This window comes from Triturus cristatus, chromosome 9 (assembly GCF_964204655.1).
Source record: "Triturus cristatus chromosome 9, aTriCri1.1, whole genome shotgun sequence".
In the NCBI taxonomy this organism is placed as follows: Eukaryota; Metazoa; Chordata; class Amphibia; order Caudata; family Salamandridae; genus Triturus; species Triturus cristatus.
The window spans coordinates 637839958-637865607 of record NC_140592.1 but is presented as its reverse complement, the minus strand read 5'-3'; the positions used below and the strand labels follow the sequence as shown (position 1 = coordinate 637865607).

The 25650-nt window shown below is 47.9% G+C and overlaps 1 protein-coding gene across 1 annotated transcript in view; it reads left to right on the top strand.

The window, feature by feature from the left end:
- MEIOSIN (meiosis initiator) overlaps positions 1–23198 on the top strand; it is a 2478810-nt gene extending 2455612 nt beyond the window's left edge. The window contains exon 14 of the mRNA XM_085627965.1: positions 22666–23198. Within this exon, the coding sequence (XP_085484091.1) occupies positions 22666–22858 (193 nt within the window). The 3' untranslated portion in view covers positions 22859–23198. The remainder of the gene's footprint in view (positions 1–22665) is intronic.
- The last annotated feature ends 2452 nt before the right edge of the window (positions 23199–25650 follow it).

Genomic DNA, 25650 nt, shown 5'->3' with positions numbered 1-25650 from the left:
GGGCCTCTGACCCACCACCGCTACTCCTCGAGCAACCTCCACAATCTCAACCCCAGACGCAAAACAAACTGCTAGCTCTTGACACTAAACAATACCCACGGCCTACTCTCCTGTCTACGCTGCCGCCGCACCTTCACCCACCATACTCCAGCAGCATCTCCCAACCTACTGGACATCACCGCTCACAAACCACTCAATTGCATCCTCCTCAACCTACATTCCCTGCACAAGCACGCCATTGAAATCTGGGACCTTCTCAACACCCACTCGCCTGACATTGCCTTCCTACTCCTACTCAGAGACCTAATCTTCCACCTGGTTAACCACGACGACTCAAATACCGCCTCTTTCTTGGACAACCGTGCCAACATAGGACTGAAACAACTAGTCACTGCCCGCACGCACACAGCAGGACACACATTCGACCCCGTCTTCACCGGAGGAAACAGCGTCTTACAGCCACACCACAGGACTTATCTGGACAGATCACCCCTGCATCCACTTCTCCTTCGAAAAGCCCATCGTACACAAGCATGCCCACCACCTCCCCTGCAGAAGCTGGAACATAGTCACCGAAGACCAACTCACCTCCCCCCTCGTCAACACCCCAACATCGACTATGTCAGATGCAAACACCACAGCACGCAACCTCCACTGCTGGATCATGAACTGCGCCAACACACTTGCCCCCCCTCAAGAAAGCTAACGTAAGACACATCAAGAAAGCAAGCTGCTCACCCTTGCACTCCAAGATCCAGACCCTACTGCAGACAACTAGAAAAGACATGGAGAAACAACAAAACCCCGGAAACACGCGTCGCCTACAAAGCAGCCACCACCACACACCAACTCATCAAATCAAATCCACAAGGAAGAAATCCCTCCAAGACAGAATCCTCACCAAAGCACACTACACCAAAGAACTCTTCTCCATCATCAAGGAATTCACCAAACCCTGCAGAGAAACAACAGACGTCCCACCCTCCCAAGACCTCTGCAACAGACTCAACACCTTCTTCCATCACAAGATCTAGATGATCTGCGACAACTTCAACAACCAAGACCACCTCACCGCTTCAGCTCCCCTCTCGTGCAACTCCACCCAACAGACCCTGCTCAAATGGACCCCGCTCACGACAGAAAACACCTTGAAGGCCATGAAAATCCACTCCAGAGCACCCCCAGACCTCTGCCCACACCGCATCTTCCACAGAGCAGACTTTGCCATCGCACCCGAACTACGTCGGACAAACAACTGCTCCTTTGAGACCTCCAATTCCCTGAGGACTTCAAATACGCAGGAGTCAACCCCCTCCTGAAGAAACCCTGCACGGACCCGATGGAGCTCAAGAACTTCAGGCCCATCTCCCTGCTTCCCTTCGTAGACAAGGTCATTGAAAAGGCCGTCAACGCCCAGCTAGCAAAACAGCACAGAGACCGCCCTTCTCGCAGCCACCGGCGACATCCACTCCCTCCTGGACCAGGGCGAAACAAAGCCCTCCTCCTCCTGGACCTCTCGGCTGCATTCAACACCCTCTTCCACCCCACCCTAGCCACCGGTCTCCATGACGCCGGCATCCGCTGCAAGGCCCTCGACTGGATCCGCTCCTTCCTCACCGGCAGAACTCAGCGGGTCAGACTCCCTCCCTACCTCTTGCAACGGACAGAGAGCAACTGTGGATCCTCTCCCTCACCAATGAACCCTATTTATTAACACAATGGGGTGACCCTGTGTCCCTAGGAACCTGGGTATTTAACGTATAAAGAACAATAGTTCCCTTGGGTAAAAACAATGCGTATTGTAGTTAGCCGTAGTTACTTCAGCATAACATATAATACATTTCTGAAAGCAAAAACATTTCTTGAACAAAAGGGGAAAGAGGAACAAGAACACAGAGAAAGGATTTTCATTGATTTATGTATCAGAATTGATAACATTCGATAAACAGAAACACATTGCAGAATTTTATACTTCCAAATTCATACAGTGATACACAATAGTGAGATAGTGGTGCTCAGTGGTGATATAAATACATAGTGCAGTGAGGTGAGGGTGGGGGGATGTGGTTTGTTTTTGAAAGGCCAGATTCAAAATGCAGTAACAAGTAAGTTAAACAAATTAAATAGTTGGTAACAACTATGTCCTGCAATCTGTGCCACAATAGATCGTCGACGTTTCAACACGGAGTCCTCACGAAACACGAACCAGTGTTTCGTGTTACCAGCCCAAGAAAACAATCATTCTTTGATCTTCTGTGCAATTAATTTCACAGTTGACATCCTGTTAGAATAACCATACCCCTCCAATCAATTTGCCTTGACCGCCCTTGAAATCCTAGTGCCTCCTCCTCCACAGTCCTGATAAAGACCCGCTTGTGACACTCCACCAAGCGCCCATAGGGTTGAAATGTCGACGATCTATTCTGGCACAGATTGCAGGACATAGTTGTTACCAACTATTTAATTTGTTTAACTTACTTGTTACTGCATTTTGAATCTGGCCTTTCAAAAACAAACCACATCCTCCCACCCTCACCTCACTGCACTATGTATTTATATCACCACTGAGCACCACTATCTCACTATTGTGTATCACTGTATGAATTTTGAAGTATAAAATTCTGCAATGTGTTTCTGTTTATCGAATGTTATCAATTCTGATACATAAATCAATGAAAATCCTTTCTCTGTGTTCTTGTTCCTCTTTCCCCTTTTGTTCAAGAAATGTTTTTGCTTTCAGAAATGTATTATATGTTATGCTGAAGTAACTACGGCTAACTACAATACGCATTGTTTCTACCCAAGGGAACCATTGTTCACCAATGAACCCAATATCACCAGGCACAACTTCCAAGAACGGATGAAAGCCATCACCAACTGAATGAAGAACAGCTGCCTGAAACTCAACTCAAGAAAGGCATAAGTCCCCATCCTTGGCTCCATCCCTCCACATGGAACGACTCCTGGTGGCCCTCCGCCGACAGACCACGCATGAAACCTCAGCATCATACTAAACCTATCGCTCACAATGAACCGCCAGACTGCCCAGAAAGCTGCAGCCATACTGATCCTCGACATCCCCCGTCGCAGTCACATCACCCAACACCCCTGCTATCTCCACTGGCTTCCAGTCGAAAGAAGAATAACCTTCAAACTCCTCAACCACGCATACAAGGCCGTTCATAACACTGGACCCACATACCTGAACAAGCGCCTCACCTTCCACGCACCCAAAAGACACCCCACGTATCAGCAAGACTGGAACGGGAGGAAGGTCCTTCTCCTACCTCGCAGCCAAAGCCTATAACACCCTCCGGCAATCTCCCTCATTGCCCCAGTTCAGGAAGGACCTCAAGACTCTGCTTTTTGGATGACCCCAGCATTCAGCGGAGCCGCCCCCTGACTCCAGCGCCATAAGACCCTCACAAGTGAGTAGCTGCGCTTTACCAACCCTGATTGACTGATTGATTAAGATCCCAAGTCTAAGAATCTCATTAAGATCCCAAGTCTAACAATCTGCACACAAGTCAAAGCCAATTTGCTGTTGGTTCTCTGTGCCTTGGCCAAAAGAATGTCATAACCATAGGTCAAGTTCTCCCAAAAAAGACCCTTTATTTTCCTGGGTATTTCCCCCTCCAGTTGGAGTGTTATTTTGTATAAACGATATGGGACACTTACCCTTGTATCCAGGGATTCCACCGTTATATGCTCACTCAGCGCTACTACCCCAAGAAAGTATATCAGGTTCTGAAGAGCTATGGTGACTTCTGCCACGCTGTCCACCATCGTCACTGCCCATTCCCTGGTCAGAAGCAGAGTCCTCAATAGCTTGGGCATGTCTAATTTTAATCCTGGCCACTTTCATCTTTTTAAATTGAGGTTTTGAAGTCCTGTGTTTGTCTTCTTGTTTAATGATGTAGTCCGAAGTGCAATGTGTCTCCTTTTTCGGCTTGATTCGCTCTTCCGATCTATATTCTGACCGTCCGTCTCTCCCCAATCGCTTTTTGGGTGTTTCCTGAAAGGACCGAGATGAACATGTATCAGTATCCTGATACATGTCAGGTTTTCTATAATTGTCACGGTTTTGTAGATTATATTGTTGTTCGGTGTGTTCCTGTTGAGGAGACCCACTCCTTGACTGTGTTTTGTTTTGTATGTTTTTGTTTATTATCCCATTTCTTTTTTGAAGAATTGGGTGCTTGTTTAGAGTTATCCTTTTCAGAACTACTCTTGATTTGATTTTGAAATTTATATAGCGCTCGAATGCCCAGGGGCGTCTAGGCACTGCAGCGGAGGAGTCTGTGCCAGCAATGAACAGTAGGAGGTAGGATTTAGTTTGAAAAAGCACCATTTTTCAGTGCCTTTCTGAAAGAGAGCAATGTTGGGCAGTTTTTTATGGCTAAAGGGAGCACGTTCAACAGTTTTACGGTGTTCAGGAGGAAGCTGCTTCCTCCCCATCAAACTTTCCTGAATTTAGGTGTCTGGAGAAGTTTGCTGTGCGCTGAGCGAAGCGTTCTACAAGGATGATACCATGAGAAGTGCTGTTTCAGGTACGCAGGTCCTGTTCCATGTACAGCTTTATACGCTAGACATAGAGCTTTGAATTCTGACCTCTTTTTTACCTGGAGACAATTGAGTTTTTTTAAGCCGTGGCACACAGACTGTAACTTAGGAATGTTCAGCAGCATCCTGGCTGCAGCATTTTGTACCCGCTGCAGTTTAAGCAAGCACTGTTTCTGAAGGCCCAGGTAAAGGGCATTTCCGTAGTCCAATCTGGCCATTGCTAAGCTTGTCACCAGTGTTGTTACTGCATCTGGGGAGATGAATGATCTCACTTTCCGGATAAACTTTAGTGTTAAATAAACCTGAGAGATGACTTTATTAATTTGATGTTGAAAGGTAAGTCTTTCGTCAAAGATGAAGCCAAGATTTTTGACTTTATGCACTGGAGTGGGGAGAGTTACCATGTCCAGAGGCCACCAGTTCTGAGACCAAAAGAAGGTGTCGGATCCCAGCAAGAGAACCTGTTTTACTTCCATTAAGCGTTAGGCGGTTTGCCAGTTTGGCTCCCAGATTATCTCTGCCTAAAGAGGCATATGTTTCTTTGATAATCTTAGGAAATTCTCTCTCCTGTTGTGCAGGGGTGAATTTCCCAGGCGTTGGCGTATAGCTACCGCTGCTGCCTCACCTTTTATGTTACTCAACATAATTGTCGATACTTGGGCAAAGTTGCCCACCAGTTTGATTCCCAGATCTAAGGCAGGCTCTGACCTGTACTCAATCTGAATTTGTTTCAGTACTTCTGGTATGACTGCTGTTGAATGGGTACTATGTGTTCTGTTGTATACGGCAGCGAAGACTGTGCCCCAAGTCGCGCAATCTTATATGAGGGGAGCCATCCCCATTAGCAAGCAAATTGTCAGTATTCTGTGTTTTCCCTGCGAGCCTTTTTGGAGAAAAACTGCTTCAAGCTGTGCTGTTTTTTGTGCTAGCCAGAATGGGATTTGCTCCCGACTGGTGGGAACCTTTCCCATATTTGCATTCACTGTTTGCAGGCTGATACCTGTCGTAGACGCGTGTGGTTTTAATGTGCTCTTGGTAATTTAATGGGACTTTTAAATCCATGTATGGAAAATACTCATTAGGTGGTTCATCTTCAATATAATCATGACCGTGTGTGTGGATCTGCAGGTGGAAATTTAACCCATGAATAGAATACCTCTGTTCTGAATGCTTTGTGTGCCTAGACCACAAAGGTAACCTCTCCTCCCGTCGCCGAGAGGCCATGTTGTAACAGTTTCATGGTAACTGCTTGTATGCAGTTCTCTGAAATATTCAGTGTATCTACCTGTTCTCCAACGTTTTTGTCTTCTTCAGTCATTGTTTAGAGAGGTAGTATTTTATCAACTTTTATAGAGATATGGTTTGCACAATGTGGGAACTTCTAATCCTTCAAGCTTGATTTAACCTGTAGCCAATACATAGGGCATACCTACTCAGCTAAGGCGGATTTGTTTCTCTTCCCACTACGGAAGTCTCCGGTAAGAATGTGAGTAAGGGTCTCTGAGAAAGCACGACTGAACTACTCAGATTTGACCATTACATAAGTGTCTAACCAACGTTCGCAGCTAATTGTCGTGTAGTTCCTACCAGTCCATAGGACCTGCACATTGTGTGGACAATATAAACTTTGGACAATATAAACTAAGGGCTTGGTGTCAAGACTGATTCCAGACACCCCCAAAGGATGTGTTGGCCTATAGACCAGCTAGCTCACAATGCAACCGTAAGCCCTCCTAACCTAACCAGGGAGCAAATGGTTTCTTGCAACCACTGAACATGACAACCCTAATCCCTCTGGGATCATGGAAACAGTAAAGAACCTTTCGCTCAGTCACTCATGCTCACTTATTCTCAGAGAAATATACAGAGAATATACAATGGGACGTTTTCAATAATATTTATTAAACCAACGTTATTCTTGCATAAAATATGTGTGCTGCAATGATTAGGAGACAGAAGCAGATAAACGTGATTACATGCGCCGGAAGCGTAAATAGTAGGTAGAGTTCTACCATGGTGTTAAAACAATATATATATGCAGGCATATAAACAAGGCGGTAATCTGGCGTACTTCTACGATGCAAACCCTACTCTAAGGGGCCGATTATGATGGAGGTCGGAAAGCCTCTGCCCATTGTCGGTTTCAATTCTGACCCGCTGATTATGTATCAGCCGGTCGGAATTGAAACCGGACGGTTATCCGGCTGGATTCCGACGGGTTCAAGGAGTACCTAGAGTGTATGTAGGTGGGAAGCCATGCATCCCCCCCAAGGGACGATCCAACCCCATTAACTGATGGGAAAGAGTGAGGACCCCATCTTGGTCATGAGTTGGACACCCCTCACGAGATGTCAGGCCGCTGCGTGGTGATCTCTCAGCATGCACGGACCTTCGGTGTCAGTGGAAGTACCTCCTCTACTAATCTATCAGGATGCTCATCTTTTATAATAGAAAGCAGCCTCGTGATACACCCATAGATTAGTGATGTTGTGGATATATAGATAGTCGTGTCGCCTTGTGGATGAAGATAGTGCTGACATTTGTACGCAGTAAAGAACGAGAGCTTGTACATGATGTTCAGGGCGTTGTGATAATGTTGTGCAAAGCTAGATGTAAAACAAGTTCAGTTTCTTAGAAACGAATCCAACAATGTTGTGCATGCAAATGTATGCAAAAGGTCACAACTTGGAGAATGTTGTTCATGAGGACAATGTAAGAAATAACCTGCTTTGCTACATGAGTCTAATTTAGGAATATAAGTCAACTTACATCCATGCACGGGAGTGGCACCTATATAAGTCCCTTGTGTCATTTCTGGAGTGGACCTGCATCTGTGCTGTACCGGCTCGCAGTGGTACTGCTCAAATGATTTCGCATCCAGTTTGACGTCAGGAGAATACTCAAAAGGTGAGGAATTTGTGATTATATAGAGTCTCTATGCAAAAGAGTGCTACCGAAGGTAATTAACTTGTTCATCAAAGACATATGCGTATGTGCTAGGCTTCCCCACACGCACTCCACCAACACTAACCTCTTTTGGTTTCCTCTAGGAGCAATGCACAACCTGCTTGCCGAAGCCTAAGATGCAGATGTTGCCTTCTCCCACCTTTATCATTTTCAGTTGTTGCGGAATATGTCCAGAACTTGTGAATAGGAAAGAGCCAGGACAACCGATTAGAATAAAGTTACCTTTTTTTCATTCTGTTACTCTAAATCTATTGTATCAATCCCGTTATCCACGACTTACCACTGACCTCTCAACTACAGACTGAAAACTCATGTAGATTCTGCCTTTTTTGAGAAGTGAAGCGTGAGTTAGTGCATACATAGGGGGGACTATGCCAACAAAAGTGCACTACTACGTGGTACCAGCACACAAAGCTCTAAAATTAGCAGCTATAGATGCCGTTTTTCAGTCCCATTACTAGTTGTCTAGGTACCTACAGTTTAAATGCTAAGACAAATAGTCACCATAAAGATACCTATCCTATAGGTAGAAGGTGTCATTTCAAGTGAAATGATCAGAGCAAGGAAAATGATAATAAACAGAATTACATGAATGGTATTATAGACTATCCTAAACATGTATCTGCCCTAAAATTTTATATTTAAGAAAATTCTACTTGCGACCGGTTTTTAACGAAGCAAAAATAAGATATACTCTAGAGGCTGTTAGATATTGTTTCAAAATCAAAGACAATGGTGCTAACATTTATAGATAATGTCTATAAAGCGTTAGCCTTTTTATGCTCAGTAATGTTTAGTCATACTTTTCCATTTCTTTTTTAACATACATGTATCCAGTACTTTTTAAAGTTGTCATTTTATATTTATGTTGACTACGTTATTTTTATTGTATTCTGTAGGATTAATGCAATACATTTTTAATGATAAATAAACAAACATGCCATATCCGAAAAATAAAATAAGAACAGCAATATAAGCGGTGCGCTAGGTGGCGCTGGCCAAGATGGCCGCAACAGAGTGAGGCTCTTTGCTGCCGGACCCCTCAGCGCTGATCCTTACCCGTGGATGCCGTCCTAGGTCCCATCTGCAGACCGGCATGGGTGGGGAAACCGAAGCCCTACCCCAGGAGTTTCACTGAATCCGGCACCTCCGCGGTGGAGTTAGACGGCCCGTGAGCCGCGCCGGCGCCTGGCTGCGTCCCTCCGGTTCTGTGTGCGGCGCTGTTCGCTGCGTGAGGCCCCGGCGCACCACGAGGGGCGCGGGCCCCATGCTTGTCGCTGGCTGCCCTGCCCATGCTGAGGACTACCGGCGCTCGCCTGGCGGAGGAGGGGCTCTATTCGGCGGGGAGGTCGACCCGCATTCGCCTCGGCGGCGCTGGGCCGTCTGGGGGTCGGTGCCTGCTTGTCCCCGTTCTCTCCGGCCGCTTGGCCCTGCTGTCACCTCTTGGGCCCTGACCGCCCCGCTGTGCCCCCCTGCTGAGTCCCTGACTGCCGGAGTCCGAGGGTGACACGGGAGAGAGGAGCTGTCGGTGGCACGCCCGGAGGAGCTGTGATCCGGGCCCCAGATGGCGGTGACTTCGAGGTGAGCTGGGACGGGTGAAGCTGGAGGGGCGCTTCTTGGGAGTGGCGAGGCCCTCGTCGGTGGGCAGGCCGGCCCGCGCGGAGAGACCCAGGCTGGTGGGACGGAGCTGTCGCGTTGTGGCTGCCTGCGTGGGAACCCCCCTGTTGGCCCCCCCTGTTGCTTTCTCCTGGCGGACTCCCGGTGGGGTGACCGGGGGGTGCAGCGCTTGGAACACTCATCTCTTTTTGGCGCCAACCTGTGCGGACTGCTGTGGTGACCCCCCGCGGCCCTGCGTCACTGCCCCGGGACCATTGCCGGCGGGGAGAGGGCCCCCCCGTCGCGCCCTCTCCGGTGCCGCATCTTGCCCCCGGATCTGGGAGGGGGCTGGGCTGTCGGCCCTGGAGTCTCCTGCTGTCCTGACCGGACGACGCCTCGGTGGCCCCCCGCAGCTAACCGTTGGATGCCGGGTGGGCGTTCTGGCTTGAGGCTCCCGCCTGGTCCGGTCCCGACGAAGCGGCTGGGTGGTGCCCGTGCCCTTATCCTCGACCTCATCCCTTGTTGACCTGGTGCGGGGAAGTGCACTGTTCGCAGAGCGGGAGTCGCCGGCTGCCCTCCGGGGTCCCCTCCCGGATCGGGCCTATACTCCTTCGGTCCGCCATGGGCAAGGAGAAAGGCCCCAAGCTGCCGGGTACGTCCCATCAGACGAGGATCGACCAGTTTGCCAGCTCGGACCCTCCGGGTGGGGGGTGGGCTCCGGCCCCCAACAAAGACTTGGCCGTCATCCTTCAGGCCATTGATGCCTCCCGTACCTCCCTGGGGGGGATGGTTGGCGAGGTGAAGGTCGATGTTGCGCTCCTGCGGCAGGATCTCCGCAACGCCACGGCCCGCATTACGGAGGCATAGTCCCGGATATCCACAGCGGAGGACGACATTCACCTGCTGCAGGACCAGGTCAGAGAACTCACAACCCATTCTAAAGAACTGCACAGGCGGGCAGAGGATGCCGAAAATCGTGCCCGTCGCAACAACCTTCGCCTGGTGGGCTTTCCGGAGGGAGTGGAATCTGGCCGCGCCGACGACTTCCTCGAGCAATGGTTCAAGTCCTGGATGCCGGAGACCGGGTTGTCGACCTGGTTTGTGGTGGAGAGGGCGCACCGGTCTCTGGCGGCCAAGCCTCCTGTCGGGGCTCCCCCGCGCCCGTTTATCCTGCGGATCCTCAACTTTAGGGACAGAGACGCTATCCTGCGGGAGGCGCGAGTGCGTGGCCCCTTGACTTTTAACAACCACACCATTATGGTCTTTCTGGACTACACCCAAGAGGTCCAGGAGCAGCGCCGCTCCTACACAGAGGTGAAGCAAAAGCTGCGCTCCCTGGGTCTTCAGTACCAGCTCCAATTCCCGGCCCGCCTTCGTGTTGTCTTCCAGGACAAGACTCTGTTCTTTGATACCCCTCGGGCAGCCTGGACCTGGCTCACGGAGGAAAAGCCTCTGCGCCAAACCGCGGCGATATCGTCCACTGCGGGTGCCCGGGGCAGGGAGGTACTTGGCACCCGACGACCACGGCGCAGGAAACGCACGCAATCCTGGCTGCGCCACGGAGGGGCGACGACCCGGGCCCGGTCTGCCAATGCTCCTGAGAGACGTGTGAGAGACTCCTCGGCCTCCTCTGGGGCATCGTCTCATGTGGCTGGGGGACCCCGGCGCTGCCTGTCACCCAGGCCGGGGGGATCTCCCGCCCCCCTCACTATACAGTCTGACTTGTCTGACCTCTCCCGTAGTCCCGCCATGTAACTTGTTGTCTGATCCAAGTTTCTACGGGGAGAGGTGACAACCTTATTTGAGGGAAGGGAGGAGGTGGCTCTGCACTCCTACGCTTTCTCGCAAATACCTAGGACGTATCACTGAAATCTGTACTTCTGGAGGGGTCCACTACGCTCTTTACACCTGAGCATCTAGGCTTGGGGTCTTGTAACTGTTGGGTTGTTTGGGCGACAGATGCTTCCGTTTTGAAGTGTAGGGTGGGGGGTGGGGGTCTGGGGTTGGGGGCCTGTTGGCCGTTTCTTCTTGGGGGATTGCTTTGTTTGGGTTGGATTTGGTTTTATCTGGGCGTCTGTTACTGCACCACACTCGATACACTGCTGTGCCCCTCCCTGCACTCACCCGTGCGGGCCCCGCCGCCGCTTGCCCTCATGCGCGGTCCATTGCCCCTCCCTGGTGCAGGACCCGTGGTCCTGGCTTCTTCTGGCCGCTTCCTCTCTGGCGTGCACTGCTCCTATCGCTCCCATGTCTGATCTCCCCTCCAAGGCTCATATGCGCATTTTGTCATGGAACGTGAATGGTCTACTGGATAGACTCAAGCGCACTGCAGTCCTTAAATATGCTCAACGCAATGAGATCGACGTGCTTCTTCTTCAGGAGACCCACCTGCTGGGCGAGAGGTGTCCCTTCCTGGCCAGATACGGGTACGACCGGGTGTGGCACTCGGGATTCTCTCGCGGGTCTCGGGGGGTCGCCGTCCTGCTGCGCCGTTCTGTTTCCTTTGTCTTTACCCGGGTGGCCCGTGACCCCCAGGGGATGGAGATCGCTGTCAGTGGCACGCTGGAAGGTCGGCCGCTTACTTTTCTGTCGCTATACGCGCCGCCCACCGGGCTGGCCCAAGCATTATCCCATGCTGCGTCCCTGCTGGCCGCTCTCCCGCCGGGTGCTGTTGTTCTGGGTGGAGACTTCAACGCTGTCTCTGCCCCGCTGCTTGATTCTTCGGGCCCGGTCTCGACGCCCCGCGCCGCACGGGCTAGACAGCTGGTGGGGTGGGCGGAGGCTCAGGGCTTGTGTGACGCCTGGCGTGTCTGGCATCCGCGCGCGCGGCAATACACCCACACTTCGGCCGCCCACCACACTCATGCGCGGATTGACGCAATCCTTGTCCCATCCACCGAGTGTGCGGGCATCCAAGATGTTCGCATTCTTCCCAGAGGGATATCCGATCATTCCCCTGTCCTCCTGGGTCTGGGGCCCCCGCCCCAAGGGGCCCGTCAGATGTGGCGCTTCAACGCCTGGTTTCTCCGGGATAAAAGACTTTGCAAGGAGGTAGGGTCCGCGCTGGCGCAGTACTTTGGTGACAACGATGGGTCAGTCTCCTCGGCGGGCACCCTCTGGGAGGCGGGTAAGGCAACCATCAGGGGGGTCGCCAAGGCGTTGGTGGTGCGGCACCGCCAGACGCAGCTTCAGCAACTCACTGCCTGCGAGGCCCGGGCGTTACGTCTGGAGCAATCTCTATCCGCGGATGGGGATCCGGCCTTAGATCGTCAGCTGCGGCTTCTGCGGGAAGAGATTCGCCAGCGGTCAATGGATGCGGCTAAGCTTCTTTGGCAGTCCTCGGTGGCGAGGGTCTACGGGTGGGGTGACAAGAATGGGGCTCTGCTGCACCGGCTGGTCACCTACCCCGGGGCGTCACGCATCATCCCGGCGGTCACGGACTCAGAAGGCCAGCTTCAGTCCACCTCCGTGGCCATGGCAAATGCCTTCGCTCAATACTACGCTCGGCTGTACCGGGCCCGGGCGTCGGACTTATCCCTAGCTTCGCTGATTGCAGCTCACAATTTAAAACTTCCTTGTCTTCGGTCCAGTGACTGGGACAGTCTGGAGGTGCCCATCTCTCTGGAGGAGATTGGGGAGGCGATCGGGCGCACATCGGCGGGGAAGACCCCGGGACCGGACGGATTCCCGCAAGAGTTTTACGCCGCCTATAAGGACCTTCTGACCCCTCGGTTGAGCGCCCTTTATGCTGAGGCGGTTGAACGCGGCTCCTTCCGCCCAGAGGCCGATGTGGCCACGATTGTGGTTCTGCCCAAGTCCGCACCGCCCTCTTGTGACAGGTCAGCTTACCAGCCGATCTCCCTCATCAATACAGACATCAAACTCTACGCGGCGGTCCTGGCACAGAGGCTTCGGCCCTTTCTGTCCAGCCTGGTGCATCCGGACCAATGTGGCTTCATGCCGGACCGCGGTACCCGCCACTGCCTCCGTCGACTTCACGTGGCCCTGGCTCATCGCCACCGCATATCCCCATATCTCACGCTCCTACTCGCCGACTTCGAGAAGGCGTTTGATTCGGTTGGGTGGCCCTATCTATTTGAGGTCCTGACTCATATGGGTTTCGGCCCCAAATTTGTCGGAATGGTGCGGGTGCTCTACGCACGTCCTCGTGCCCGAGTGCTAGTTAACGGGGCGTTGTCGAAGCCGTTTCGGATCGGCCGGGGGACGCGGCAGGGGTGCCCACTGTCGCCTTTCCTCTTTGCCCTCGCCATGGAACCCCTTGCTGCCCTGGTCCGCGCGGACCCTCTTTTTCGGGGCTGGGAGTGGCCGGGCCTTGCGCCCGACAGGATAGCCCTTTATGCAGACGACGTGTTGTTGTACCTTGGCGACCCGGCCCGTGCCCTCCATCTCTTGGGCCTTTTTGGCCGTGCGTCTGGCCTCTATTTAATCCCGCATAAATCGGTCCTTGTGCCTCTGCACCCCTCCCGGGAATGCTTTGACTGGCAGGACAGGATTCCCCTCCGCCGGCTGTCTTTTAAATACCTGGGTATCTGGGTCTCCCTGCTCCCGGAACTGAGCTGGGCCCTTAACGTGGCTCCCCTGGTCAAAAAGGCCAAGGCTGACCTGGCGCGCTGGCAACCGCTCCCACTCAATCCGCTGGGGAGGGTGGCACTCTACAAAATGATGATCCTCCCCCGGTTCCTCTATATATTATAAAATACCCCCGTGTCCTTTCCGAGGCCTTGGTTCCGCGAGATGGACGGGTTGGCGACTCGATTCCTCTGGGGCGGTGGGAGGCCACGGCTGGCTTTGTCGACGTGTCGTCTACCCACCTTTGATGGAGGGTTCGGTATGACCAACCTCTACCTCTACTATTTGGCCACTCGCCTTCTCGTCATTCACGATTGGTTCGGCGGGGGATGGTCCGACCCGGCCTACAGGGTGGAGCTAGCCGATTTGGGTTTCCCCTGCATTTTGGATCGCCTATACGGAGCTCCCATCCCCGCTTCCTGCCCCGGAATCACTAGGGCGGTCTTCTTGGCCTGGTGAGCGGCGCTTCGCCATACCCGGTGGACCGTACGGCTGACTCGCGCCACTCCCCTTTGGCACGGGGCGCGGTTGCGGGACGTTACTGCCTTGGAGGGCTTTCGGTCATGGGACCTGCTCGGCATCTCCCAGCTGGGGGACGTCTGGCGGGGGGGGCGCATGTGCTCATACGCAGAGCTGCAGGAACGCTTCTCCCTTCACTCGTCACAATTTTATAAGTACCTCCAGCTGCGCCATGCCATACGCACCTATACTCCTCTAGATGTTCGATTGCCAGACCACAGTCCCCCGGAAGCTCAGGTCTTGCTGGGTAACCTGGGGAGGGGGGGTATTTCCCGTATACACCGCTCTCTTATTAACAATACCCCCGCGGTTCAGGATGGCCTGAGGGAAAGATGGGAGGGTTGGGTGGGACCCTTGGATGAGGTGGATTGGAGGGACGCCCTTAAGGCCCCCCGGCTGGTGACGGCCTCCGCCAAGTTGCGGCTGATTCAAATATACTATCTCCACACTGCATACCTCACACCGGCACGTCTACACTGCGCGGGCCTCTCTGTTGACGCATCTTGCCCCCGCTGTGGCTTTGACCCGGCCGACTTTATCCATATGGTGTGGTCCTGTCCGGACCGAGGAGATTACTGGAGGGGCATAGAAGCTGACCTCACGGAGGTGTTGGGCTGGGAGGTACCACACAACCCTAGACACGCCCTGCTGGGCATCACAGATGGTCTACATGGCACCCGCGCAGAGAAGCTGTTTCTTATGACAGCGTTTATGGTGGCAAAAAGAGACATTGCAGCGGCATGGAAACACCCACGACCGCCTACTTTGGCCAAATGGAGTGCTGGTGTGGACTGGTGTGCGGCCCAGGAACGAACTCTCTATCAGGCGAGGGGCTGCCCCAAGAAATATCGTAGGGATGGGGGAAATGGTTGGGCAATGTATTTTGATTGGGCGCTTTGGGGGGGTAGGGGCGGGGGACGGGGCTTCGGGTGGGGAGGAGGGGGGAGTGATCTCACTCTGTGTGATTGTACAGTGGTGGTTTGTCAGGCGCAATGTTTTCTTTTGCTGTGTTTTCAAAATCTCCAATAAAACTTGTTTATCAAAAAGAACAGCAATATAAATGTTTTGTCTGATTTTGCTCGATCAACAGTGTCAAACAGAATACTGCTCTGTTTCTATCTATGTCCCATAACTACGCAAGTTCATCCTTTCCTCTATAGAGGTGATTAAGAGTGTCACATCGAGGTCTACAGAAATTATTGCACCCAATAGAAGCTGATACACCTGTGTTCATGGTTTATTGCTTGTGCTACATTTCGGCTATCAGGAGTTTTGGTCTTAAAATGGGCCATGACGTGGATTTGCTGGGGACCATGCCGCAATTTGCATTTCCTGGTATATGTCAGGCATTTTTCCCTCGGCAAATTCCAGCTGGCTCGACCTCCCTAAATAAAAGGGTGATGTCAGCTGGCTTACCACATCAGGTACTTACTGTATGTGATGGGGTGAGATAAACAGCACACTACTTATGATTGTGATACCTGTGCAAACAGGTTTTTGCACAAGGATGACAATTGTCTGTCGCACTTCTAATCAGCCATTGTCTGTCTTCATTGTTCTCTGATTGTTTTCTTGCTTAATACAGAACTTCTGTGTTATTTTAGCTGTCTAGGAAAATGTTCAGCATATCATACTCTGCCTCGGTGAGATTCTCAGCCTATTGGGTGGAGCGGCATGACGGAGAACCACGCCTCCGTGTAGTAGCACGTGACCACGCCCCCCACCCCCCAACAATGGCGATAGTGAAGCAGTCTCGGCGTCCACGATAACGGCTTAAACTGTCTGAAAAGACCCGAATCGATCCGGTGTCCCACACGTTTCACGGCCAGCAGCGACCTGCATTTGTAGCAGATTTGGAGCATAATTGAATTAAAAAAATAATAAGACTTCTGCAAGACTTCTGCTCTTTCTTTTCGGCCGGCGGTGGTGCGAGAGGAGGAGGAGGCTAAGACCGACAAATAATACTGCGCCTAACCTGGTGGGAGTATGAAGAAGGCGACGGACGGAGGCAAAAGAGAGGCGAGGTGAGGAGGCCGGGAAGTGAGGTGAGGAGCAGTAAGTTAATTTGAAGGATCAAGCAGTGGTGACAGTTTATCCCCCCCTTCCCCCCCCCCCCAAAAAAAAGGAGAAGCCCTAGTTCAGGCAGCGCAATCTAGTCCACAGTAAATACTCTCTCAGGACCCGACGATGGGGAGACATAATAAACAAAATAATTTAGTCTCCAAAGTTGATTCGGTAACTGGCCTTAAGGCCAAGACTCGCCAGGCACAGTCACAGGCAAAGGCGTTGTCTGCTGGGGTAGGAAGATCAGCACCTCTGGGGAATCGCCCTGTTCATAATTTCAGCTTTGAGAGCTCAGAAGATGATCAGGCGGTGGAGCTCTCTGGAACCAGCCAGGGAGCCAGAATTTCCCCCTTGTTACCAACAAATGAATCCGGCGATTCGGGCAGATTAAAAGTGGACAACTCTGCGACTTTACCTGTCGAGAGTAGTAAGGAGGAGGGTAAGGGTGATAAGGAGTTTCCCCTTTTCATGAAAAAGCTACTACAGTCGGTCCCTCCTCAGCCTGATTCACTTCAGGCAGCGGCCATCGATCTTGCTAACCCGATCCAACTTCCACTCGATCTGAGCTCATCATCGTCGCCTGTTGCCTCCTCTGCCTCACCAGTGTCTCCATACGCCCAAATCTCATCAGCTCCAAACTATATGATACAAGAATTGAATACTAATTCTTCGATTCCCGTCCCCACGCCTGCGGAAGCATCAGCATTGCAGTTACACTCCCAGCCGGATCAGGATTCGATTTTGTTGGACACCAACTCGGTCCCAGCATCTGAGCCTCTGGTTCAGGTACTTCAACACAAGGTTTCAGTCCAGAAATCAAAGACCTTAGAAACGTTACAATCGGTCTTCAAAGAGAAAGTGCAGAAGGTTCCCGTTACTCTTCAATCTTCAACCTTCGACTTAGCCCCAGATTCTGATGAAACGCCAATTGATGATTCAACAGAGGCTGATAACACAAAACAATTAGACATTAAAACGCTGCTCAACCTCATACTCGATGAAATAAGAGATATGAAGCGGTCACAGGAGAATGAAATTGCTTCTCTTCATCTCCGCCTAGGAAAGATTGAAGAGGCAGTGGCTTGTCTTCCAGTTAAGATAAAGGAAACTGAGTCTAGGATTTCTCAATTAGAGGACCAGATGACAGGTTTGCTTACTAAAGTGCGCGAAGTCACTAAAGTTAAGAGCTCGCTAGAAAATAAGCTTGAGGAGTTGGAAAATTACTCACGTCATTCCAACCTGCGTTTAGTGGGAGTTCCCGAGAAAATAGAAGGAGCCCAGATACCGCAATGGGTAGAATCCTTTGTTAAGGATAAAGTCCTCCCCGAGTTTAGCGGCGACCTAACTATTACCAGGGCTCATAGAGTTCCGTTCCATCCTCTGCCAAGCACGAGCGGCCCTCGTACCATCCTGGTCAACTTCGCTGACTTTCGAATTAAAGAGAGGATATTGTCCAAAGCTATCCAACAAAGACAATTTACAGTGAACAAAACTTCTAACTTCAGAATTTTTCCTGACATGTCCGCAGCTGCGGTTTGGAGACGCAAAGAATTTGTCAAGCTGCTTTTTTTGTTCAAAGCCCAGGGCGCACAGTCGTCAATTGCCCAACAGTCGAAACTGCGCGTCCTGGTCAAAGGGAAATTCCATCTGTTTACCAATCTAGAAGATGCGCAGGATCTTCTTAAGGAAATTTCGAGTACACAATGATTTAACAAAAAATATGTATGCTTCTTCTTCTCATCGATGTTTAGATGGCTTCGAATTTCCTAGATTGGTTGTATAACAGCATCGCTTTGTGGGGGGGTGGATGGCACCCTTGGTGCAGTTCCATGGCACCCATTAAAGTAGCGGGGGGGAGATGGCTAGTGTGGTGGTTCACCTTTTCCGAGGGGGGGGTCGAGAGAGGGAGGGTAGGGCGAGGGAGAGGCCTCAAAGGAGGGGGTGAAAGCAGTTGTAAAATGAGCAGTAGCAGGATTTTGAAGGGGAAAACAAGGGGCATGAGTATGTGTAATATTGATGCAATTTGCAAGGCTTACAGTTTCAGGGCCAGAAATGACGAGTGCTGTATTTTCTCGCTCAACGTAAACGGGATTTTGAACAAACAAACAAAAATATGGAGCTCTAATTAGATGGTTAACTTCTTTTTCACCCCAAGTATTATTTCTACAGGAGACCCATTTAAAAACCAACGCTCCAAGAATATTTCTCCCCAGATGGTATCCGCATGCCTTTTATGCTTCTGCAGGACTGGCTAAGAGAGGAGTAGTAATATATTTTTCTAGGGGTCTTCCCTGGGAAATTGCTCAAGTAAGGAGAGATCCCCAGGGGAGATGGATATGGGTCGAGGCTAAATTAAATGGCATGATACTGCATTTTATGGTCCTATTGTGGATGATACTACCGCCCTATTCAGAATTATTGAGCTACTTAGGGGGGTATCTGGGAAAATAATTATGGGAGGTGATTTTAACTATATTCAGGATTTGAAGAAAGATACCTCAAATAAAAATAAAAAAGAGCTCAAACCCAAAACAAAAAAGATGACCGAGATTTTAAGACAGGAACATATTTTGATGGATCCATGGCGTGTAACTAATCCATCGAAATTGGAATTTACTTGTTATTCGAATCAATTCCACACGGCTTCTCGAATTGATTTCTTTTTAACATCAAAATCCTTGGGCAGTACAACCTCTGACATAGATATCAATCCATTTTCGGACCATTCCTTTATTAAACTTTATATGGAAATAGGGGCAAGCAGGAGGCAAAGATCCAGGTGGCAGATGGATCGTCTCCTCCTGCAGGACCCCCAATGGGTGGCCGACAATAAGGACTGGATTGCCGAATTTTTTAAGATCAATGAGAACACTGCAGAAATTTTCTCAGTGTGGGGGGGATTTAAGGCAGCCCTTCGTGGGCAATTGATTACACTATCTGCCTCCCAAGTCAAACTGAGGAAAGAGAACATTTTAAAACTCCAGCAGGCAGTAGCAGAAGCTACTAAATTAAGATATGCCTAGCCTGTGGGGATGGGAGATACTAAAGCAAAGCTAGATAGGGCCAAAAACGGATTAAAGGAGTTTTTCATTTTGGAGGAAATTGCCAGCTCCAAAACATATCTACAGCGAGTGTACGAGGAGAGCCAGATGGTTGGCAAGATGCTTGCCGGTAGAACTAAAACTAAACAGGTAGCAGCCACTAATACGTAAATCACAGACCCCAAAACAGGAATGACTTTAACAGGTAAAGAGGATATAGCGCAAGTTTTTTTAGAACATTATTCTCAATTATACACTACTAGATATGAAGCTGGAGTGAATCAAATCAATAACTATTTTGAGGAGGTCGAGCTTCCCACTCTTCCAGGGTGAATGGCGGAACAGCTCCGGCTAGATATTTCTGAAGAATAAATTATTAAAGTAATAAATCGATGGCAGGAGCGAAAGCTTGTGGAACCGACGGACTTCCAATTGAATTTTATAAAACTTTTATTAGAGAGCTGACCCCTTTTCTAGTAAACCTTTTTAATAAGATCACTCAGGGAGGTTGTGTTCCACCAAGTTTTAAGGAATCCATACTGGTTAGTTTTGTCAAAAAAGGGAAAAACAGGAAAGATGTCAATTTGTATAGGCCTATCAGTCTTCTTAATGCGGATCTTAAAATACTAATGAAAATTTGGGCACTACGCTTTACCCCCATCGCCCAGAAGCTAATTCACTGTGATCAAACCGGGTTTGTAGCTGGAAGGTCCATGTCCACTAACACTGGGTTTTTAATCCAAGCTCTTGACTATCTAACAAACAATAAAATACCTACCATTATTACTATGGTCGACGCTGAAAAAGCTTTCGACCTGGTAAATTGGGATGCACTTTTTTTATGGTCTCGGTAAATTTGGCATCCCGGTTCAAATACTAAATATTCTGAAAAATATTTACCAAGGTGCTCAAGCCCAGGTGATAGTCAATGGAGAGTCAATAGGGAGTGTCGAAATAAACTGCGGCACTAGACAAGGGTGTCCGTTGTCACCTCTACTCTTTACTTTTTTCATCGAACCCCCAGCAGTAAGAATCCGCAGAAATCCCCTGATTAGAGCCCCGTGCGAAGGGATGTCCAAGTTAAAAAGAATTGCGGACGACATAATTATGTATCTCTGTCCCGATAAACAGATCGTTGAGGAAGCTCTTTTAGAATTCAGAAAATTCAAACAAATAGGAGGCTATAAAATAAATCAAAATAAAACTGAGATTCTTGTGCTTAATACAGATTGTAACCTCCTACCCTCGACTTTAAGAATTCAGGCTTTGAAAGAAGAGCCGATAAGATATCTGGGTATTTATGTTTCAACCCGTATAGAACAACTTTTTAACTTGAATTACCTGGCAATGCAAAATAAAATAAAAACCCTATTGGATAAGTGGATGCTTCTACCTCTGTCCTTGGTCGGTTGTGTAGCACTCTTAAAGACGTCAATTCTTCCACTTTTAACATTTCTGTTTATTAATGTACCCTTAAAAACCAACGTTAAATATTTTAAAGAAATTGACTCAATGTTTAGGGAATCTGTTTGGAATAAAAAAGCGTCCAGGGTTAAACTGCCCATATTACAATTGGAGTCAAATCAAGGGGGCTTGGCACTACCTAATATCCGTTCTTACTACGACGCAGCTTTATTAGATCTAACAGCTCGTTTACTGGAACCCTGTGAGTGGATGGATACATATTTTCCTGAAAAAATGATTGGAGAGTCCGTCACACAAATTACAATTTTTTTAAAAACATCCAAACTTCCAAAAAAGTCCCGCTATAAGACTATCCGTGACTTTGCTGATCGACTCCAGTCTTTTTTTAAACAGGCAAACTCGTCAGGGTTTGCTTTTCTAAAATTAGAGGAATGTAGGGGGTTTGGCCTACAAATTCATTACAGTCGTTTAAAGAGATGGAAGGACATTGGCTTTGAAAATCTCGGCCCTCTCCTTATTGTAAATACAGTAATTTCTTGGGAAGGAGTCCTAGGTAGAACAGGGAACCAAATTAAGCCAGGGTACCTGGAATACATACAGTTAGTGAATTTTATTAAAAAACAGAATTCCCTGCTAAGCGGGGTCCCAAATTCTATGATAAATGCTTTATATAAAATAAAATTAAAGGGAGTAGGAAATTGGTACTCCTTATTGATGAAACACAAGGCTCTCCCCCTGGTTGAGGAATTTTGGGAAAAAATAACCCGGGAGACTAATTGTTCCTTCTCTCATCCGAAATGGCAGGTAATAGCCCGGCTAGGAAGTAAGGCCCGAGAGCAGCTAATTTTAAAAGAATGGCCTTTTTGTCTCGGTGGCTGACCTACTATACCCCGAAAAAACTAAATAAATGTCATGCGGAAGTGGAGAATAAATGTTTTCGATGCCTGTCCCTTGGCAAAGGAGATTGGCTCCATATATTTTTTACATGTCCAAAGCTTGAAGCCTTTTGGAATAACATTTTTTTAGCAATGAGCCAGGCTATAAAAAAAAAGATTAACCCCGAGACAGAAGTGGCTCTCTTTGGGCTCTCTAAAGTTAGGTCAGATTTGACCAGGACCGAGGAGGCGTGCATTTCAATTTGCTCCTTAGTAGCACGCTCGTTAATTCTCCAAAACTGGAGATGGAAAGAAATTCCATCTTATCCCAAATGGATAAATAAAATGTCTAGGGTAAGGAGATTTGAGGAAGTTTACGCTAAACGGGTTGGGGCAACAAAAAAATTTATAGAAGTTTGGAGGCTTTTCGACAACTTGGATGTATCATTGAAAGTTTAGTATTTTAGCACCATAGCACTTTAAGCACTTTAGCACTTTAATATGTTGCACTTTAAGCCCCTACATAATGGGGGGGGGGGGGGGGGGAATCCATCGCATAGTTTTATTGATAAAATCCTGTACTTGAGGAAGATTGTAGAGAATCCAATTGAATCCACTTTTCATTTTCTTGCTCATCAGGCACAAGCCACTTTTTGGGTATTTTAGGAAATGGAAGATGTAATTGCTTCAGATGTTTATGAATTTATGGTGTGCCGGACTTCTAGCTATTTATTTATTTATTTATTTATTTCAGGGTGTGTTCTTTCCTGTTTTTTTTTTAAAGGTTTTCAGCTGCTGAATTGTATATTTGCGTCAAATATGGACAGTTAATGGTTGTCCTTTTTTCTTCTGACTAATGTAATACTATTTTCTTGTTCTCTGCTCTGCTCAGCAAAAAATAAAAAATAAAATATATCATACCCTGCCTCTCCTCCAAACACATTTTTTTAGTCCACGCTTGGTTATTTTTGCTCTTTGCTTCCATATATCTGCTTTTGCTCATTTGACTTCTCATTTTCTTTCAGCATTAAAGCTCGGAGGTTCAGCAGACTACATAATAGAATCATGAAACAAAGCTGTGCCTCCAGCGAGGAAGAGGAGGAAGTGACCCCCAAACCTTTGCACCTCCTGCTCGCAGAGAAGACTATGTACTCACCAGATTTTCTTCACTTCAAAACATCACCAGTTTACCATCAGCATCGTTCCTTCCTAAACTAGGGCTCTTACGTTGCTTAAAAAAACTGCAAATAATTGGCAACTGAAGCAAATTGGTGTGGTCACCGCCACCCTCCCATAGTTCCATTTTTCATCAAGAAGCACACTTTATTTCCAGCATTTGATAACGTCATTGCAGACCAAGCCAGACATCTGTGGTTTGGCTCGATAGTTTCGAAAGTAGTCTCAATGTGGTATGCAGGATGTTTTCATTCCATTTCCAGACTCTCGAAACCAACACCCAAATATTCAGTTATGGTTTGATTTTAAGCAAATCCCAATCATTTCTAGACTAGCTTGGGAGATCGCTAACATTGTGTGCGATTGCTTTGTTGGTCTTGGCTCCGGGAGGAATTATTATGGTTTCTTAATATTAATTATCTCCATTTTACTTTTAAAAAACCCAAAATGGGCATATTCTTTTCTCTTTCCATAATATTGTACGTTGGGAAAATTAGGTTTTAGGTCACAAGGGTTTCCAAACTTGTTTCAAATGTGGTTTGCGATTCTTAAGGTCTGAGTTATCCTTGTCATCACTAGTCTATATCAGACCATGATTCTGATGTTTCCTGCGGTGTATGATCAGATGTTTTACAGTGGCTCATTCGGCTCTACGTTTTTCTCAATATCAAAGTTTCAGTGCTGTTGCATTTTTAAATTACGGCATGAATTGGTAATTGAGGCTAGTTCCAGGAATATTTCCTCTCCTGTCTGACATTAAGTAGGCATTTAGGTTTAAGTTTCATTTTGAAACTGCAGTCTTATGAATTTATATGGCTCACAGGCATGCTCAGCCTATTTTTTCGTCTCATGGCATTGAATGCCTAAGGATGGCATGTTTCCTCTCCGGTCTCAATCTTTTACAAATACCTAGCTGTTCAGGTGCAATAAATCTTGGCCGCCTTCTAAATACATATTATTTGTAAAACGACTTCACAGGCTGACCTTTTTCCAATATTCGTTGGTATACTTAAGAAATTACATAAACAGCGATCTCCTACAGGTCAGGACCGGCCACATAGCCATTTTTAGTTTAACCCCCATAAAATGATAAATTATGTGTGTAAATCCTTATTCAGATGGGAATGATATACAACCGATGTTAAACTATGCAAAAGATTACTATTGGAGACTATCTTAATTGCTAAGCATTATTTGGACGTTTTCTATTTAGCCTTCAATATCTCATCCAGCTGAGCGCAGATACTGCAAGGTATTCCCCACAGTGAAATGTGTTCTGCTACCTTTACCTCCACCTCATAAAAGGCTTCTTATTTTAAGGAACAATTTTTTATAATGCCGCACCATAGCATTGTTTTATATTTCCCCAGTTTAGCTTTTGCTAATCACATCTGGAACTCTGCAAGTAACTGCCATCACATTACCAACGAATTCCTGTTGTCAATCATTATATGTAGCATACAAACAGATCGAATGTGTCATGAAAAGGGCTTCGGATTTAGTCTTATTTTCAACTACACTTTGTAAGTTTTGCATGACATAAGTCTTACGCCATAGTTGTTTAAGGCAATGCTTCCTTTGCTGCCGAGGTAAGATGGTGTACGTTTCAGGACTAAAACCTTTCTTTCTCCCATTCACATTCTGTGCGACCTCTTTACCATTTTCACATTCAAATTCAGCGCCATACTTTCACAGTTTTCTCATTCAGCTGAAGTGCTATAAGAAATTAACACAAGGTCTTTCTCTGACCACATTGCTGAGCAGCCTGGTCACCTTCAACTTTTTGCCATGGCTCAATACCTTTCTCACTACTAGTTATGATCTGCCAGTCGCCTTGACTTGTTCACTTCCAATTGCACTTTTCTATTACTCAAAACCTTGCTCGCTAAATCTCACTCTGCCTTTACTCCACACCTTCTCAGGTCGTTCCTCTCTCCTATCACTGCCCAGTGGCTTATCATCTTGTTTAATTCCATCCTGTCTACCAAGTGAAAACTGGAAAAAGAAACAGCTTCTCCTCATCAAACCTATTTGTATAGTTCTACAGGTAGATGCAAGAAGATAATTCTTGCCCACTTACATAAAGTCACCATTTGAAATGAGAATTAAAGATGCCATTGTTAGGAACTGGATAGCGCCCTTAATTACTGGAGTGTTGATATCTAACTACATTTTGGCAGTGGTAAATGGATGTTTTCACTGGATTTTTAATGTAAACATGCGTTTGACTGGAGATATAACTGCTTTTGTTGAATGATGGAACACAACTGAATGGAACACTACCACAATACAAAACAGTAACATAAGAAGATAACACAACACCCCAAAACACCAGACACAACAGTAGAATACACCATAATAAAACAAACACAACAAAGTATAACACAATAGCTTAACTTACTTGATAAAGTAGCACAAAACAAGCTTCAGCACAACAACAATGGCCCACAGCACAAGACAGCTAAAACGCAACTACCACCACACATTACAGTAACAAAATAAAACAGCAATGATGCCTAAAAATACAACACAACCTAACACAATTTAACCAAAAAAACTCAATGCACATCATATGTGGACTCTTTCATGGCAATTTCAAAAAAAAAATTCAAACCAAGGCAGAACTTGTTCAGTATGCTTCTTAAGTAAGACAATTCAGGGACTCGGCTAGGGGCAGAAGGCTTTGCTGTCTATGAATTGAAAAATGCTCACTACTGGTTGTATGTTTGGCTTCTGAACCAACTTCACTGTGAACATATAGCAACGCTGGAATTTCTCAGTTTGTTTTAAACTAAAAAAAGAAATCAAAGAATTAGGATGGTGGCACTTCCACA